Source organism: Pelophylax lessonae (assembly GCF_965119305.1).
Source record: "Pelophylax lessonae genome assembly, chromosome: 4".
Lineage (NCBI taxonomy): Eukaryota > Metazoa > Chordata > Amphibia > Anura > Ranidae > Pelophylax > Pelophylax lessonae.
The window spans coordinates 213,438,565-213,459,054 of record NC_138771.1 but is presented as its reverse complement, the minus strand read 5'-3'; the positions used below and the strand labels follow the sequence as shown (position 1 = coordinate 213,459,054).

At 44.1% G+C, this 20,490-nt stretch overlaps 1 protein-coding gene across 2 annotated transcripts in view; it reads left to right on the top strand.

Moving 5' to 3' along the window:
* The window catches only part of LOC309553655 (transcriptional regulator QRICH1-like), an 88,658-nt gene extending 72,101 nt beyond the window's left edge, over positions 1 to 16,557 (top strand). Inside the window, exons 9-10 of one of the 2 annotated variants that reach the window (XM_082254956.1) lie at positions 5,753 to 5,840; positions 15,150 to 16,557. In XM_082254956.1, coding sequence (XP_082111082.1) covers positions 5,753 to 5,840; positions 15,150 to 15,339 — 278 coding nt within the window. In that variant the 3' untranslated portion in view covers positions 15,340 to 16,557. Of the gene's footprint in view, positions 1 to 5,749; positions 5,841 to 15,149 lie in introns of both variants that reach the window. The other variant, XM_082254955.1, reaches the window with a different exon arrangement.
* Positions 16,558 to 20,490: the final 3,933 nt, after the last annotated feature.

Here is a 20,490-nt window from a genome sequence, read left to right as displayed (position 1 = left end):
CATAGTCCCATTGGATGGGGAGTTAAAATATCTTGCCAGGTCGTATACGACCGGGTCTAGGCCCAAGTCACAGCATTCCTATTTGGCCGACAACCCCCCACTTCGGCAGAGAGGGGTTCTGTCAGGAGATGGTGCCTGCCTGTTCCTGGTATGGTGAGTAAATGTCCCCCCCCCTTTTCCCCTGGCGGTTTTTGGGGTGGATGCGGGCCCCTCCCTAGGACTATTGGACCCTCACAACCCCGGGTTCCCCTGTGTCCTGTCATGTTTGGCACTCCATCCAGAGGGGCAAAGGTTTTTCCCTTTCCCACATTTTTTGACAACATGTTCAAAAAAGAATGGGACCGCCCAAAGTGTTCCCCTTGTGTGCCTAAGTGGATTGCTGGACGCTATCCCTTTGAGGAGTCCCTTATAAAGAAGTGGACTGTGCCACCTATGGTGGACCCTCCGATCTCAAGACTGAATAAAGCTGTCATGATCCCAGTGGAGGAATCCCCGTCCTTTAAGGATCCGGCGGATAGAAAGGCGGTGTCTGTGGCCCACAAGATGTACTCCCTGGCGGGGTCTGCACTCAGACCGGTGTTTACGGTTGCCCTGGTCTCACAAACATTGACTGAATGGGTTAAGTTACTACACCGTGACCTGGAGGGGAAACCTCTTCCTCCTGCCTTTGAGGAGCTGTTGGACCAGCTGGTACAGGGGCTGCAATTTGTTTGCGATGCCGCCCTGGATACTGCTCCCACATTGGGCTGACTGTCGGTTTCGGCAGTAGTCCTCCAGCGTATACTTTGGCTACAATATTGGTCTGCGGATCAGACTTCAAAGAAGGCCTTGACTGATCTACCTTTTCAAGGAGATCGCCTGTTTGGGGCTACCCTTGATGACATTATCAAAGGTCTCACAGGGGGTAAGAGTACCTTTCTGCCACAGGCTAACAAGGGTAAGGACCCTTGTCGCGGACTGGGTCCCTCCTTTTCAGCACACAAGAAGTTTTTTCATCCCTCAGGGTCAGTCAATAAGGCAAAGCCCTTCAAGACTCCCTCGGGTGGTTCCAAGCAACCCTGGTCTGGCAAACAAAAATCGAGCTTCTCCAGACCTAAAGACAAGGCCGCTTCAGCCTGAAGGTGTGCCCTCTCCAGTATCTGGGGTTGGGGAACATCTTTGCTGGTTCCTGGACCTGTGGCTATCCTGGATACAAGACAAATGGGTTCAAGAGGTCATACGGTCCGGTTACAAGATCGAGTTTCGATCCGTCCCGCCAGTAAGGTTTTTCCCTTCCAATGTGCGATTTGTCCCCGGATCGCTTACAGGCTCTCTTTGGGGCAGTACAGGACCTGGTACAACAGGGAGTAATAGTTCCGGTTCCATGTGCGGAATGTTTTCCGGGCTTTTAGTTAAACCTGTTTACGGTTCCCAGGAAGGAAGGCAAGGTACATCCAATCCTGGACCTGAAGGCACTGAGTTGCTTTGTGCGAGTTCAAAAATTCAAGATGGAATCAGTGTGCACGATGGTGGCTTCCCTACAGCAAGGGGATTTTCTGGCCTCCATAGACATCAAAGATGCCTACCTTCACATCCCGATACGGTTGTGAAAATACGGTTTCTCTGTTTTTCAGTGGGAGAGGATCACTATCAGTTTGTGGCGTTACCCTTTGGTCTCGCCTCTGCTCCTCGGGTCTTCACAAAGGTGTTGGCTCCGGTCCTGGCACTGTTGCGACAGTGGGGGATATCGGTCCTGGGTTACCTGGATGATCCGCTTCTATTTGCGGAGTCTCCAACGGTGCTGGAAACAAATTTGGCAATCACCATGAGAACTCTGGAGGAGTTTGGGTGGATTCTGAACCTTCAGAAGTCGTCCTTGGTCCCTTCCATGAGACTGGACTATCTGGGCCTGACTTTGGACTCGTTCTTAGCCAGGGTATTTTTACCTCTGGAAAAACTCCAGACTGCGATTCAGCTGTTGCTGTCCAGCAAGTGGTCGTCCCTTTGGACCTGTATGAGAGTTCTGGGACTGATGATGTCGTCCTTCGAGGCAGTCCTTTTCGCTCAATTCCACACGAGGATCCTCCAGAAGGAAATCCTTCTCAAATGGAACAAGAATCCATATTTCCTGGACAATCAGATCCAGCTGAGCCAGGTAACCAGGGAGTCCCTGATATGGTGGCTTCGGTCCCCGATGCTCAGGCAAGGGAAATCCTTCCTACCTGTATATTGGACAATTGTCACCACGGATGCCAGTCTGTCCGGGTGGGGAGGAGTTCTCAGCAGGTTTTCTGGTCGCTGGAAGAATTCAGGTTACCGATCAAGGTTCTGGAGCTGAGATCGATCAGGCTTTGCCTAGTCCACTGGACCGAGCCTCCAGGGTTGTCCTGTGCGCATTCAATCGGACACTGCCACGGCCGTGGCTTATGTCAATCACCAATGGGGCACCAAAAGTGTCCTTGTGGCCTTGGAAGTGTCAGGCATCCTTTGATGGGCGAAACGCTTTGTTCTAGCTCTCTCCGCTGTTCACATTCCAGGAGTGGAAAATTGGCAGGCGGATTACCTCAGTCGGCAGGCCTTGGATGCAGGGCAATGGTCTCTCCATCAGGAGGTATTTCAGCAGTTGGGCCTGAGTTGGGGCACTCCAGATGTAGAGTATCAGCTGATGTATGCCTTTCCTCCTCTCAAGTTGCTGCCAAGACTTCTTCTTTGCAGGATTGAGGCGAAAGGGATTCCGGTCATCCTTGTGGCTCCAGAGTGGTCTCACCGGGCTTGGTACGCTGACCTGGTCAGGCTAGTCGCAGACGCTCCTTGGAAACTTCCTCTCAGGGAGGATTTACTGTCTCAAGGGCCGATCTTCCATCCTACTTTACAGTAGCTGGTTTGACGGCTTGGCTGTTGAAAGCTAGGTGCTGAAGGACGGGATTGTCTGCTTCAGTGATTCCCACTCTGCTTAAAGTGAGAAAAGCGACTTCTTGAAAGATCTGTCATCGTACGTGGAAGTCGTGTATTGGGGTTCCACCTCGCTCTTACTCGTGGCTCAGATCTTGGCTTTCCTTCAATGGGGAGTTAATCAAAAATTGGCCTTGAGTACTATCAAAGGTCAGGTCTCAGCCTTGGCAATTTTCTTCCAGAGGCCGCTAGCCACCCATTCCCTAGTGCGTAACTTTATACAGGGGGTGCGACCTCTGTTGCCACCTTGGGACCCTAATTTGGTGCTGTTGGTTCTCCAGAAGCCTCTCTTTGAAAATATTCGGGAGATTCCCCTGCTTACCTTATCCCAGAAGGTGGCCTTCTTGGTGGCTATTGCTTCTGCACGCAGGGTGTCGGAATTGATGGCGTTGTCCTGTCGTTCTCCCTATCTGGTGGTTCACAGGGATAAAGTGGTGCTTCGTCTGAATCCGTCCTTCCGAAGGTGGTTTCCAGTTTCCACTTAAATGAGGACATTGTGTTGCCTTCCTTGTGTCCTAAGCCTCAACATCCCAAGGAATTGGCACTATATACTTTGGATGTGGTTCGTGCAATCAGAGTGTACATGGCGACTACTGAATCTTTTCAGAAGTCTGATTCGCTCTTTGCACTCGCGGATGTACCAAGGAAAGGGCTACCTGCGTCTGCTGCGACAATTTCCAGATGGATCAGACAGACGGTTGTGCAGGCTTATTCAATTAAGGGTCAGGTTCCACCTTTCCCTGTTAAGGCACATTCTACACGGGCACTTAGTGCTTCCTGGGCCTTTCGCCATCAGGAATCTGTGGTTCAGGTTTGCAAGGCGGCTACCTGGTTGTTACAAAGTTTTATAAGGTGGATGTGCTGTAATCTGCCTCCTTTGGGCGCAAAGTTTTTCAGGCTGCTGTTTAAGGATGTTTTTAGTCTCCCTTGAGGGTGTTTAATGTTTTTTTCAGATGGGTCTCATCTTGTTATTCTGATGAGTCCTATGTTGCCTGTTTGGCTATGTTTCAGCCTTGGGGAATTATTTTCTGCTGTTCCCACCCCTCATCTTTAAGGCACTGCTTTGGGACGTTCCTACTATTATGAACAGAGACTGCAACCGTCAGTGAACTTCAGAGCAAAGGATTTTACGGTAAGACAAAAATCCCATTTTTTTTTTTTTTTTTACTGGGCTGGTGGTCGGCTTTAACATAAAAGTGGTCACAGCGGCGGGTTCGCCAGGGGATCACTTTCATGGGCGGCGGGAGAGTTGCCCCCCCTCCTGCCGCTTCCTGGTCGTTTTCCCTGCTTACCGGAGCCGTCCTAGACAGGAAGTCGAGTGGGGGCCAGCTTGCGTCGCTTCCTCCCAACGGCCTTAAAGGGACCATTTTTCTCATCATGAAAAATAAATGACTTTTTTTTATTTTTTGCTTTTTAGTGTAGATGTGAGATCGGAGGTCTTTTTGACCTCACATTAAAGAGGACATGTCCTGCTTATTTCTATTTATTTTTTATTTATTTAAGGTACTTGTATAGCGCTGTCAATTTACGCAGCGCTTTATATATACATTGCACATTCACATCAGTCCCTGCCCTCAAGGAGCTTACAATCTAAGGTCCCTAACTCACATACATACACAGTAGGGCCAATTTTATACAGGTTCCAATTAACCTACCAGCATGTCTTTGGAGTGTGGGAGGAAACCGGAGTACCCGGAGGAAACCCACGCAGGCACAGGGAGAACATGCAAACTCCAGGCAGGTAGTGTCGTGGTTGGGATTCGAACCAGCGACCCTCTTGCTGCTAGGTGAAAGTGCTAACCACTACACCACTGAGCCGCACTACATTCCTTGTAATAGGAATAAAAGTGCTCAAAAAATTTTTTTTTCTTTTAAAGGGACAGTATAAAAATAAAAGGTAAAATTAAAAAACTTAAAGCGAACGCAAGTCGAGCACGCATATGTAAACTGTGTGCAAACCACACGTGAGGTATCGCCGCGATTGTTAGAGTGAGAGCAATAATTCTAGCCCTATACCTTCTCTCTAACGCTAAACTGGTAACCTGTAGAAATTTGTAAAACGTCGCCTATGGAGATTTTTCATGTACCAATATTTGTCGCCATTCCACGAGCGTGCACAATTTCGAAGCATGACAAATATTGCAACGACCACTGTTTTATTCTCCAGAGTCTTTTCTAAAAATATATATATATATATATATAATGTTTGGGAGTTCGAAGTCATTTTCTAGCTAAAAATACTGATTTTTAACTAGTAAACAACAAGTGTCAGAAATAGGCCAGGTCATTAAGGGGGGAAAGCGCCATCTATGAAAAACTTTAGGTATCGTAGTTTTCCGCCATTTCGCACATCCACATCTTATATTTTACTAAAATATTGAGAATTACATTGTGTTCCCCAAAATTCCTTTTAGTTTATTTTGTCTGCAAACATGCATTGGCTACCAATTTATTCTTCTTCGTACTAAAAATGTGTGTGATTGATTGGAGACCTAAACATCATATCTATTCAAGCTCTGACCACTTCCTAGAAAATTCATACACAAACGGCTGGAAGCTATCCTATGATTACCCTGGTACTGAAGGATGAATACTATTTTATGAATGCAATGTATTCAGTAACCTAGATATGCAATATATGTGCAAAATGAGCTCCACCAAGTCTGATTGTTCTGATATTCATTTATACTCCTTTTTAGCATATCATGATCTATTGCTTTTGCTCTACCACGTAGGCAAAAATGATTTTATTATGGTAACATACTTTAATTCACTCTTCAAATGCTTTTTAATTTGATTTTTCATTTTTGTTAACTAGTAGCAGAAGAAACCTACGTGGAACAACTTGAAAATCCAGATAATCCTTTGCAGTGTCCAATCAAACTGTATGACTTCTACCGTTTTAAATGGTAAGCGTTGGTCAATAAATCACACTTTTTTTGTAGTCCATAAGCCATCGCATAGAAGTAGTTGTTAAGGGGTTGATTTATCATTTTGTGTTGTTTGAAAATGATCAGGGACATGTATGATGAGCATGGTATTAATCTACAAACTGCTGAATTATGAGGGACATATACATTTTAAATTCTGCCCTATGTTTACATTATCTATTATCTATTGATTGTGATTGTGAAGAGGCACATTCAGGAACAGGAAATTGTAGGAACCCAGTTAGCAGCAGCCACAAGCCTATGTAGAGTGGGGTTGCCTGGCGGCAGTGGCATAGTTAATAAGAGCCGGAGTCAATTGAAATAGAGGGTGGATGGCGCATTGATGGATGAGACATAGGATCCAAAGCGACAGCCTGAGTGGTGCAAGTATAGCAAGGGCAGCTGACTGAATGCAGCAGCACTGACAGGCATGGATAGAAGGCAGCTCACAGGAAATGAAGGAATCTCTATGCAGCATAAACAAAGAGGAGAGTGCTACTCTTAAGTGCAGTATGCATAAAAAGTCTGTTTTATTTTTAGACAATTGGCAACTTACAAGAGGATGAACAATGGAGCGCATGTCAGACCCACCAGGGGTCAGTATGGCTGTGACACTGGAAGGACATGTAGCGTCAAGTGTATCCGAGCAGGTAGTGAGGCAGGGAGCTTCCAAACAGGTAATTCATTAGACAGCAGAGTCCCGGCCGGGTATGGCGTCACGCTAGGGGCGGGAAGGCTGGGTGTGGCTAGCGTGTTTCAGAGCCGCCCCACGGCTCCTTTCTCAAAGCTAATTGGTCACTAGCGCACCACCTGCATTTATAGTGAAAGGGTGGAGTAACAAGTTGTGAGGGAGGAGGTGAGGAAAGGAAGGGGCAGAGGACAAGGCTTGTAACCATTGTTCTAAACAAATGGAGATCTGTTGTAACGATTCAAACAAGCAAGAAGCAAATTAACAGCAGTAAATAATAATGACCATTTGGGATAAATAAAATTTTAAACATGTTAAAAACAATGAGTGCACAATGTCAAGACACATAAAGCTGGATGTTGCATATATCACATACAGATGCATTGCATGCATACATATACCCATACACAGTGTTATGTATACAGTGCACACCTACAAAACCGTGAATGCACACACAAGCCCACACATGCACATACACACAAACTAATGCGAATAAAAACAATGTGTGTGTATATATATTTCTCTCTCGTTCATTGACGGACGCAGTCTCTGTTTTTCATAACAGTATGGTTATACTGCCCCCTACAGGAGTAGGCAGGCTACTAGGCAGAAGAAAAAAGTTCTGGCTATGCCTACGGGCAGTCCCAGATATACTCCCCCCCTCTGCTATAGGATGTCCGTTTTAATCTGCCTAGTCAGGAGTAAGCACCTATTTCCTTGCTGGGATCTGTGGTCCTGGCAAAAAGTTTTTTTTTTTTCTAGTTAGTTTTTCTTTCTCCAGATTTTTTTCCTGTGAGATCTACAAGCAACTAAGCCGGATCCAGGCGACAGGCTGGATATATAGATCCAGTGGTCACCCCAGCCGGCCAGGAAACTCCGCGCTAGGTCAGCCGCGACATAGTCCCACTGGACGGGGACTGGCCCTGCGAGTTAAACGTCTCGCCAGGTCGCACACGACCGGGTCTAGGCCCGATTCGCAGCGTTCCTATTGGCTGACAGCCCCCCAACTTCGGTGGAGAGGGGTTCTATCAGGAGATGACGCCCGCCTGTTCCAGGTATGGTGAGTAATTGTTCCCCCCTCTCCAGGTGCTCCTGGGGATCATCAAAGATTTGGATATTTTTTTTTTTATAACCCTACCCTGACTTTTATTTCTCAACAACATTGTCCCTTACTTGTTTGGAGAGTTCCTTGGTCTTCATGGCAGTGTTTGGTTAATGGTGCCTCTTGCTTAGGTGTTGCAGCCTCTCAGGCCTTTCAAAAAAAGGTGTGTGTATATGTAATGATAGATCATGTGACACTTAGATTGCACACAGGTGGACATCATTTCACTAATTATGTGACTTCTGAAGGTAATTGGTTGCACCAGAGCTTTTTATGGGCTTCATAACAAAGGGGGTTAATACATACGCACATGCCAATTTTCTGTTTTCTAAAAAAATAGTTTTATGTATATATTTTTCTCATTTCACTTCACCAACTTAGACTATTGTGTTCTGATCCATCACATAAAATTCAGATTAACAAAACATTGAACTTAAGGCTGTAATGTATAAAAATAGGTAAAAAGTCAAGGGGGGTGAATACTTTTGAAAGGCACTGTAGATAAGGTGGTTCTTTGCCCCTGTCTGACGTTCCTCTCAAAGGTTGTCTGATTTTCATTTGAATGAAGACATTGTATTGCCTTCCCTGTGTCCCAGGCCAAAACATCCGAAGGAAATTGCGCTGCATGGCTTGGATGTGGTCTGGGCAATTAGGGTGTACCTGGCAGCTATGGAGTCTTTTAGGAAGTCAGACTCACTATTTGTGCTCACGGATTGGGCTCGGAAAGGGTTGTCCGCCTTCCTCTGCGACCATTTCAAGATGGATTAGACAGACGGTTATTCGGGCCCATTCCATCAGGGGTCAGGTTCCTAAGGTCAGCTTAGTGCCTCCTGGGCCTTTTGTTATCAGACATTCGTGACGCAGGTTTGCAAGGCGGCCACCTGGTTGACAGTTCACACTTTTACAATGTTCTTTTATAAAAGGGATGTGTTGGCATCTGCGGATGCTTCTTTTGGCCGCAAGGTTTTAAAGGCTGCAGTTTAGAGGACCTGATCCTCTTTGAAGTTGTATTGTGTTTCTCAGGTGGGCTCCAGTTGTTTTGGTTGAGCTCCTGTTGCCTGGTTGGCTACTGTTTAGCCTTTGGAATTTTTTTGCTGTTCCCACCCCTCATGTTTAACACTGCTTTGGGGGGGGGGGGGGGGGCGCGTTCCAATGGTTATGAAGAGCAGGAGCTGTATCCGTCAATGAACGAAGGCGACTGTAAAATCCATTTCTCTGATGGACACAGCACCCACCCCTCTGTGGAGTTGTAATTCTTTTGACACTGCTTGTAACCAAACTGAGTACCTATAGCAGAGAGAGAGGGAGTATACCTGCTGGGACTGGCCATAGGCGTATCCAGATTCTTTTTCTGCCCAGTATCATCCTCCTGTAGGGGGCAGTATAACCCAGTGGTTATGAAGATCAGGAGCTGTGTCAGTCCATGAACCTCAGAGAAATGGATTTTACGGTAAGTCAAAAATCCCATTATTTCAAAACACCAAAAGAAATATAAATCCCTCGCAGTAAAGTCCAGTCTCTCATTCATGAAGTTCCACTGCACATTATTCCCTCATCCTCTGCCTGGTTACCACTAATGAAACCGAATATCAAAATAAGGGAAGGTTCCCTTTTGAGGAAAAAAATTTGGAAAGCTTAAAAGATCTGAAGGACTACAACTCCCAGAGTCTTCTGTTGGAAAAAGAGAAAACCCTCCCTCCCACCCCGGTTCTCTAATTCCTTCCCTTATGCCATTACATCCTCACCCAAATTTTCATATTGGCCATATGAGGAAATATTTTCATAATTCCTCTTCTCACCTTAGAAACTGCCACCGTAGTCCCCATTCTGGCATGGGAACTATGCCCTGGGTCCCCATAGCAAATGCTCCCCATCCAGCTAATTTCACCAATGCCAGTCCTGTTCCTCCCTCCAATCCCCTTCAGCCTATCCCATCATTTCCTGTACGAGGAGAAGGATTTGTAGACCCGACACATAAGATCTCCAATTCCACACTTGTTTCCAGCAATAATCCACATCATCTCTCAGATCTAATACCCAGATCCACTTCCACTGCTCAACCCACTATGCCTCTCAAATTCTCACATAGTTGCTCTCCTACTGAGACCCCTACCACACCCAACACCGATTCGGTTCCCAGTATCAATAACTGTACAGTTAATCTTCCACATGTCCAAGACGTTGATACGCTCACTCCTACTCACAAGTCCATCAGCAGCTTTCCTTTTTTAGTGACCAACCTCTCCTCAAACGAAAATACCTAGAAGAGGAAGTAGAGGTGGCAAACACAGGAACCGCCAAAAAAGAGAAAATAACAGCGAAATTGTCAATCTCTCTAATTACAACCTTACCCCCATGACATTTCCCTGCTTGGTAGAGGTCTTAACTTTGTCCCTACTACCCCTTTTGTCATTTGTAAAGACCTCAATAGGTTTATTAGGAATCTCACAGTAAAATGATACTACCATAAAAAAAAAATCACAATGAACTTGTTAACCCTTGCAGCCCCCCACCACAAAAGCTCTCCAAAGATCAGGACACCAATCCCCTAGATGATCAGATCCTTCACATCCTTGCAGATCTACATGCTGAGAAGGAAACCATGTACAGACATCTGTACCCATTTGCCTGCACCCATTAAACACATCATATTTAGGCCCAAATTTGTTTTTTACCCTACCTAGGCTAAAAGGACCTAATTTGGAGAGTTTTTACCAGGTGGTCTATAGCAAACTACTTAAGATGTGTAAAAAATAATAATGTATCCAACAAGAAATCTTCTAGTCTTACCTCAGGTGAAAAGGATGCCCTCAATTCCCTTATAGCTAATAAAAACATCATTATTAAGTCAGCAGACAAAGTATTGTAATACAAAATAGATCAGACTACATGGCCCAGGTGTATAGGCTACTATCAGATTCCACCACATACAATTACCACGTAACCCTCTACCCGCATTCAACATTTGGTCAGCCAAGCAAGAGCTGAAGGCATCATTAGTAAACAGGAAGTCGCCTTTTTAGACAAACCTTTTCATAATGTTCCCTACTTTTGATCATTTACCAAAAGTACATAAGGACCTCACCAATCCCCCTGGCAGACCCATCATAGCCTCCATTTCGGCCGTTACCAATGGCTTATTCCTATGTGTCGACCTTTTCGTACAACCCATAGTCACATCAATCTCCCTCCTATATTTGCGATAGCATCGATCTTTTAGACCAACTCCTCCCCTATATATGGGATTCAACACATAAGTGGGAAACGCCTCCATACCCCACGACACAGGTTTACATGCTGTTGTTAATTTTCTTTCCCCTGTCATTTAAATGACATACAAGTCCAGTTCATCCTAGAAGCCCACGTGCTTTTGTCTTAAACATAATTATTTTCAATTTGATGGCCAATTTTACCTGCAGCACGAGGGCACAGCTATGGGTGCTCATTTTGCCACAAGCTATGCCAGCCTCACTATGTATTTTTGGGAGAATGCATACATATGGCAGGACAACCCCATTCATCTCCAATCCTATTTACTACTGCAGGTACATAGATGACATTGCCATTATATGGGATGGTTCTACAACACTGGAAGAATTTGTTGCTCACTGCAACAATAATACCTTTGGTTTATCTTTCATCTTTGTGTGCAATCTCAATATTTTGGCATTTTTGAACCTAGAACTAGGCCGCCTTGACCATACCATCACTGCAAAAAATGATTTTAAACCCACAGCTGGTAACTCCTTCTTACACTTCTCTAGTTGCTTTAATCCCCGCTGGGTACGCAACACCCCCAAAAGCCAATTCTGCAGACTAAAACACAAATGCACTAGGGTTTATTTTATTTATGTTTATTTATTTCAGGTTCTTATATAGCGCTGTCAATTTACGCAGCGCTTTACATATACATTGCACATTCACATCAGTCCCTGCCCTCAAGGAGCTTACAATCGAAGGTCCCTAACTCACATTCATACATACATAGTAGGGCCAATTTTTTATTTTATACAGGATCCAATTAACCTACCAGCATGTCTTTAGAGTGTGGGAGGAAACCCATGCAGGCACAGGGAGAACATGCAAACTCCAGGCAGGTAGTGTCGTGGTTGGGATTCGAACCAGTGACCCTCTTGCTGCTAGGTGAAAGTGCTAACCACTGCACCACTGTGCCGCCCATTTGAGGACTATGTTGAGCAAAGCTTGGTGTTACAAAGGAAGTTTGCTGATCAGGGTTACCCAGTTGAGCTAGTGGAAGAGGCACATTCCCTCAATCTTGCCCCAGTGTCACAGAGAGAGACAGCGATAAGTCTTACACGACTCAGCCCACGTGTAGATTTGTTACCCAATATCGCACCCAATTTCAGAAAATCGAAAGCGTTTTTTCTAAACATTGGACCATACTCAAACAAGATCCACATCTCAAGAATTCGATTGGAGACCACCCCAAGTTCTCATACAGGAAAGTCACCAGCATCAAAAACAAAATCGCACCCAGCAAAATCTCCCAATCTCGTGTTACCCCGGTGAAAACCTTGAGTATGTTTGGCCAGTTAACAGGCATGTGTCAAACATGCTTGACATGTGAATTTGTTACTCATGGACAGAAAATGTTCAGTCAGTGGTAAACTTTACCATATCCGTACATTTGAAAATTACTCTTAGCAATTTGTCATTTATGACCTTACCTGTCCTTGTGGTTTAATCTATGTAGGCCGAACCACCAGAACGCTTTGTGCTCATTTTGGGGAACACAGAAGATTTGTGGAAAAGGGTGCCACAAACAGGGTTCGTACGGTCATTAAATTCCTGGAAAAGTCATGGGATTTTGAAATGGCACTTTCCAGGCCCGGGAAAGTTTTGGAAAATGACCGAACCCCACAAAGTTTTGGAAAAGTCATGGAATTGAGAAAGGCGTCACTGTGGAGCAGATGCTTAATAATTTTATTGAGCACACATGCTCCGAAACTGGTTACCGCCCCCACGCGTCATCATGTTCATGTGGCCCTCCAGTGACTATGCGCTTCACTGCTGCCCTCTATCAGAAGTGAGTCCCTGATTGGTTCTCTAGTGTCATCTCTTGGCTACTGCTGGCCTGTCTCAGGGAAAAACCGTGGACGCCTACCTCCTATGCAGATAAAATTATTAAGGATCTGCTCCACAGTGGCGCCTTTGTCTTTTCTGCCTGCTCGTGGGACTGTGGCTTCGGCCACAAAGAGTAAGCGCCGCATATTTGTGCAATCTGTGCCATCCACCAGTCCGGTTCGGTTGCACCTTAACCACTTACTGCAAAGTGACGTATATTTACGTCGGCAGACTTTGTGGGGTTACACCGGGATGATTTCATCTAGCTAAAGGCACTATCCTGGTACCGTGGTTTAGAGGCAACTGTCGGCTTTCCGTCGGTAACGACCGATGCGGCTCGGGAGCCGCTAGATTGTTACCCGGGTGAGCGGAAGGGGATGTCGCCCGGGCCTCCCGTCCCACCAGGAGACCCGAGCACCCAGCCGGCGCATCCGCCGGCTGGATGGAGTCCCGATCTAAGCCGGAAGCGGCTTCGATCGGGTCTCCGATGACGTAACCCGGAGGCGGCATCCATGACGTCACTTCCGGGTTACTCTGTTGCAAAAGGCGGCAGATTTAAAAAAACGGCTGTATGCAAAAATGCAGTTTTTGGCGTTTTGCATACATGAAAGTGTAGTGGAGGGGTCTAGGGTCTTTTTAGACCCTTGATCCCTCTATAAAGAGTACCTGTCACTGCATATTGTGGGCATGCCCAGAAGCTGTTTAGCAAGGTATGACGCGCCTGAACCGGAACTGACGGGGCCGGTGCAGGCGCATTGATTCCTGGGAGCGATGACGTTACGCTCCCAGGAATCATTGCAAAGCGGAAGTGACGGCAAGGGTCATGCGGCCGAGGGAGGAGGTGGAAGAAAGGTGAGTATTTTTTTCTGCAATTACAAGGTAAGTAAAAAAAAAAAAAAAATCTTAACTACCTATTTCTTTTTCAGGTGACCAATAGGAAGCAGATGGCCCAAAATTGACTGTCGATTTTGTGGCCGGAACTCCGCTTTAACTTGTGAACAAAAAGTGTCCGAAATAGGGCTGGGGCTTAAGTGGTTAAGTAATCTGAACCCATCTCATCACGTGTGTGTGTGTGTGTGTGTGTATATGTGTATATGTATGTATGTATGTATATATATGTATGTGTATGTATATATATATATATATATATATATATATATGATAATTTATTATAATATACATACATGATTTTTATTCGCATCAGTTCCTGTGTGGGCATGTCTGTGCATATGCTGTTTTGTAGGTGTGCACTGTATACATGCACTATTTACATGTATGCAACATCCAGCTTTGTGTCTTGACATTGACACTGTGCACTCATTGTTTAACATGTTTAACAGCAGTATATAATAATGACCATTTGGGATAAATAAAATGTTAATTTGCTTCTTGCTCGTTTGAATAGTTACAACAGATTTAGTCCCCCACCCCTTCCCTTCCTCCACTCCTCCCTCCCGACTTGTTATTCAGCCCCTTTTCATTATAAATGCAGGTGGTGTGCTAGTGACCAATTCCTTTTGAGAAAGGAGCCGTGGGCAGCTCTGAAACGTGTTAGCCATGTCCAGTCTTCCCACCCCTAGTGCTGATGTCACGCCCGGCTGGGATTCTGCTGTCTGTGCACGCTGCCTTGTGGAGTGCCTGTTTGGAAGTTCTCTGCCTCACTTACTACCTCCTCGGATACACCTGGCTCTATATGTCCTTCCAGTGTCACAGCCTTAGGCTGCATTCCCACTTCAGCGTAGCGTTTTCGCGTGTTTTTTTACCACAATTTTTTTACCGTGTTTTCAGGCTTTTTGGAGTCAGGCATTGACATCTAACAAAAACGCTGGTAATCAATCCAAAAAGAAGCTCCTGTACTTTTTTGAGCGTTGGACGTTGCTTCAGGCGATAAAACGCTCAGATGTGAACAGGGGCCATTTAAATTAATGGGGTTTTACTTGTTGGGCGTTTTGGAACGTTTTTTTTGAGCGTTTTTGGAGCTGAAAATGCTCAAAAACGCCCAGGTGTGAATGGAGCCTTACTGACTCCTGGTGGGTCTTACATGCGCTCCATTGTTCATCCTCTTGTAAGTTGCCAATTGTCTAAAATAAACAGACTTTTTTATGAAACTGTACTTAGAATGATGCTCTTCTGTCTTTGTTTTTGTTTATAGTGAATAAGAGCACTGTCCATGTGTCCCCAGCATGTTTTACTTGCTAACTTTTTATTTGGTTTTACTAAAGTGTAAATGAAAATGTTATGACTCCCGAAGACATTCTTTGAAAGAGGATCCAAATAGAATTTTGTCTTGCTTTGCTTTCCTTTCAAATTGAAATGCATGTATGTCCATATACTGTATGTATAGGAAGTATTCATGTGTTGTTTTTATAGGGTTGGCTAAGATTTCTCCATTTTAATCATTCTTTTTCTTTAGTCCTCAAGGGGCCCGAGGACCTACGGATGCCTTCTATTTGGTCCCTGAATCCGTGGTTGCACCGAATAGCCCAATCTGGTACTCCGGGCAGCCTGTGAATGAGGAGGTGATGGAGCAAATGTTAACGCGCATTTTATTGGTTAAAGAGGTCCAGGAAACACATGCCTCATCCCGCATTTCTGCATATTAATTACTTCTGTATCCTTGTTTTCAGTCTTTTGTATATACAAATGCATTTTGTAAAGCATGATAAAACACATATAATCTTTACTCTACTGTACCTTATTCCACACAAAAGCTGAGTGCTTTGACTATACAAAGCAATGGTTGACCATTATCTATGTTAATATGTTTGCAAGAAGCACATTTTGCAGAATTGATGTTTGTTATGAAATTATTTATGTTAGCATCACATTGAGCACCTATGTTACAATGTTTATACAGTTCTGAAATCACTTGTATGGAGTAAATTTTCACTCCAAATGGATCACGAGTTATCTTTTTGTTTTTTTGTAAATAGATTCATTGTTTAACTATTTTTCATATATACAAGTGCAAACAAAGTCACTTATCTTAAGTCTTATAATTAAGGATGATGTATCATGTAGAAAACTGTATGTATGAAATCATTGTTTATACCAAGCGCTTAGCAGTTGTATAATTTATTAATCACTTTAGTGCAATGCAGCCATAATCATGTTCATAATGAAACATGCTGAAATTATGGAATTGTACTGTTCTTTTCCTTTATAAAAGGAGAATGCTTCCACGGCTAGCCTGTTTGCAGTGGAACCCAGTTTCCAAGGTAATGCTTTGGTTTTAGCAAGAATACAGCCATTGCACCCCTCTGAAGTGTAACGGGAGATGAAACACTTAACTATTTTTCTTTTTTTTCCCCCCACCATTTTCCTCTATTTTGAAAGCAAGTGTAAACTGGGTTTATGGGAAGCTTTAGAATTGTTGGATTATTTCCAGCTTTTTGTGTTTTGTTGTTGTGAGTGTACTTCGTGCCTAAGTAAAATGTCACTACAGATTTGACACTTTATTGGTTAAGACCGACTTTTGTGTTTGCACAGAAGGATTGCACATCATGCTGAGATAAAGACAGACAAACTATACAACCTTACCTCAAAATCCAGTCTTGTTGTGCCTTAACACAATCCAGGCACTTGGATTTCTTTCAGTGGTGACTGTAATGTAAATTTTGATTACTTGTGTTTTTAGTAAGTTCACTTTTACAGGGAGATTTGTATATTTTCACAGAAGATTTAACATGGAAATCACTGACTAATAGCAAAATGAGTTTGTTATATCTGATGTATGCTAGATTTCTGGTACCTTTTTGTTATTTAATACAAATTGAGCACTAATTTTGATTTGAAATAAAATTGCAATTGAATGTATTAAATTTGGCTGTAGAAACATATTTTGATATATGTACTTAAAAATTTATCGGGATTGCCTGCCAGGCAGACCTGAAGGTCCAAATATTAGAAAGCAGATATATTTTTGACAACTGCTTTTGTAGCTTTGAAAAATAAAAAAGGAACACTTTGGGTGTGCTGGGCATGTTAACACCAATTGCTCCACCACTTCAATACATTTCGTTTTGCTCAGTTCTGAAGGAGAACCAAGAGCCATTTAATCTTTGTTGTTAGATGGTGGCAGGGAACCCATACATGCAAAAGATAGGTTAAATATAAAGTGCAGAACAGTACATTTCCCTATCTAAATCCTACCTTTTAGTCTTTCTAATGATCTCCACTGATTGATCTTTCATACATTTTGAATTGCATTCAGTTTTCTCGGTATGCCAGCTAAAGGTTCATACACATGATTGCTGACGGAGCAACTAGCATATGCTTATTGGCACCCAATTGGAAAAATTGTATCAGGCCAACTGGCTTAGTGAAGATCAATATTATATTTTCACACGTTTACAGAAATTGCACTTCTCTGACCTGAAAGCTGTTAATCAGTCCAGGTTGTTTCTGCAGCCCCACTTCTGAATGTCGTTAACTAGACTGAAACACAAGTAGGCATAAGTGTTTCAAACATGAATTCCAACTGTATGTTAGCAGATACCTGTATACATAGCCTATGTAATGTAGCTTTAAAGGGTTCATAATTTCCAAAAGACAAAGTCATACAGATTTAGAATGCAAGTACACTGTTCAGGATAGAAATAACTAGGCTGCTATTGAAGGCTTCCTCCTAAAAATGCTAGTTTGCCTGGCTAGACCTTGTACAGTAAAAAAAAATACATTGGGCTATAGATGTGAAAGATGAAGATTTGCATTCACAATTGTACAGGGGATATTTGCCTTTGACATGTTGGTTCAGAAGGGTAGGTTGCGTTAACCAGCTGTAACTCTCAGGCTTGGGCATCTCCATCTCTGGGTGGTGGGGAGTACTGAAAACATAATAGCCAAAAACAAGCACTGTGAACACCAGGAGTACAAATGTAAGCACGCTGGATTCTGATGGGAAATAGTAACACAAATTGAGGGTGAAAAATAGTGCATTTACCCTTTTTATTAAATAATATTTGATAAGAACTCTGACCACAAATGGGGTAAAGGGCTCAGGGCCTGCATTCAGTTGCTGTAACTAGGTGTTGGGACATCTCCTGCTGAGAACTGATGTTCAGTGTTCATCCTGAAGACTGGCTTAATAAAGAGGATTGGGGTTTCAAAACACTTTGCCTTGGCCTCAGGGCATCGTCTCCCCCCCCCCCCCCCCCCAAAAGCAGACAATGCAGCCCAGCAATTGGGACACTGCTGCACACCAGCTTTCAGCAGGTGCTTACGGCAACATCCAAATACAGTTCCTGATTACAGGCCACGGGAAGGGGAGTGACTTTTGTCCCAATTTGTCATCTGTAAGTTCTTTTAATAACTATATGTGTTACCAGTTTTAATGCACTAGTTTGCAACCTGCTTCTATCTTTTCTCAGAATCCAATGTGCTTAGAAGATTTGTACTCCCAGGGTTCATGTTGCTCCTTTTGGGCTGCAATGTTTTCAGTACCTGCGACCACCCAGAGATGGAGACCCCCTGTGAGTTGTTGATCATTATTGCAGCTGTACTACTGAACCACCAGTTTTAACAAAGGCCAATATCTCTTGTAGAGTGCAATCATTGTCTTTTACAACTATAGCCCAGTGTGTCTTTTTAATGCACAAGGTCTCTGTGCTCTTTTTGTGTTTTTCCTGTATTTCCAGTTATGGTTTCCTCTGCTTAGGTTGAACTGCATGACCTTAACCACTTAAGCCCCGGAGGATTTGGCTGCTAAACGACCAGAGGGTATTTTGCGATTCGGCACTGCGTGACTTTAACGGACAATTGCGCGGTCGTGCGACGCTGTACCTAAACGAATTTGGCGTCCTTTTTTTTCCACAAACAGAGCTTTCTTTTGGCGGTATTTGATCACCTGTGCGATTTTTTGATCACGCGCTATAAACAAAAAAAGAGCGTCAATTTTGCAAAAATAGCAATATTTTTCCCTTTTTTTATATGAAATTCCCCCAAAAAAATGTAAAAATCAAAATTTTTTAATATTTTCGGCCAATTTGTTTTATGCTACCTATGTTTGGTAAAAAAAATCGCAAAAAGCGTATTTTGATTGGTTTGCGCAAAAGTTATTGCGTTTACTAACAAAGGGAAAGATTTTTGTCATTTTTGTTGTTTTTTTTTTTAACGCGTAATGGCGGCGATCTGCGATTTTTTTTGCGGTACTGCGACATTGCGGCGGAAAGTTCGGACCCTTGACTGACATTTTTGACACTTTTGGGGTTACCAGTGACATTTCTACAGTAATCAGTGCTATATATATGCACTGTTACTGTAAAAATACACTGGTAGTGAAGGGGTTAACTTTATTTGAGAGGGAGGGGCTGTGTGTGTCCCTAGGGGCGTGATTCTAACTGTGATTGGCTGTGGCTTCAACTGTATGCAGAGTGATCAATGGATCTACATAGTAGATCCATGTGATCAGCTCTCATACAGAGAGGAGAATGACAGGCAGCTTGTTTACACAAGCTGCCTGACTTTCTCCCTCTCCCCCGCCGATCGCAGAGTGGCCGGCGGCGATCGGGTCCGCCGGTCACACGCGCGGGGGGGTCCGTGACCACGCGGGAGCGGGAGCGCGCCTCCGGCGGCGCGCGCTCGCTCCCTAAACCCTCACAGGCGAGCGACGTAGACCTACGTCACTTTGCCTGTGAGGGGCTGACCGCTGCCGTAGATAGTCGTGCGGCGGTCGGCAAGTGGTTAATCCCCAAAAAAAACCTCTGGACTTACTGCTTGTGGCCTGGTTTACTGCACGCGCGCGCGCAAGCTTCTCTTTATAGTAGAATAAAGGAGCCAGGCTGGATATTCATAGACCTTGGGTTATAGGCTACTACCTTCTGGTGAGTGGACACTGGCATTGCTTTTTGACATACCCCCCTTGAATGTGCCCCAAAAAAAACCTACCCCACTCTGAGAAATCTGTTTTTTGTCCTGCAGGTTATTGCCCTTATTCTACCCGAAGGAGAAGTTTCTATGCTTAACTAGTTTTTATTTACTTTGAATTCTTTAAATCAACTCTTCACTGCCTTGTTCTATAACAGTAGAAGCAGTACATCTGGATCTGTGCATTCTCAGTAAGACCTTGGGAACCGTATGTGGACTCCATGCTGTGGGAGCAGCCTGTAATGTTGTTCTGGGCACTGGATCTTGCTAGGGCGCTCACCTTGGCACTTAGTGTAACGTCTGTTGTAAGTCACAGGGTGCTCTAAAGGTCCAGGACAGTGATCAATTTATTTGTTTCCCAGACTCTGAAGAACTTTCAAGGGGTTATGCCTGCTGTGGGGGAAACCTGGAGCCATACAGAGACCAGACAAATGGAAAGGCAAGATCGGTTAATCCTATTATCAGAACATTTCTGTACCCTTATAGCAAATCTAAGACTTAATTTCTCATTCATTGATGGATGCAGTTCCTGATGCAGATCAGTAGGGTTATACTGTCCCCTACAGGAGTAGGACACTAGACAAAAAGTTCTGGCCACGCCTATGGGCAGTCCGAGGGTCCACCCTCTCTCTTCCTGCATAGGATGTCAGTTTTAATCTGTCTAGTCAGGAGTAAGGACCTAGTTTCCCTGCTGGGATATCTGGTCCTGGCAAAGTTTTTTTTTTTTTTTTTTTTTTTTTTTTTTCTTCTAGTTAATTTTTTTACTTCCCTTTTCTTTAGATTTTTTCCTGTGAGATCTACAAGCAACTATGCCAGATCTGGGCGAAGAGCTGGATGTATAGATCCAGTGGTCACCCAAACCGGCCAACGAGCGTGCGCAGGCCTTAGCT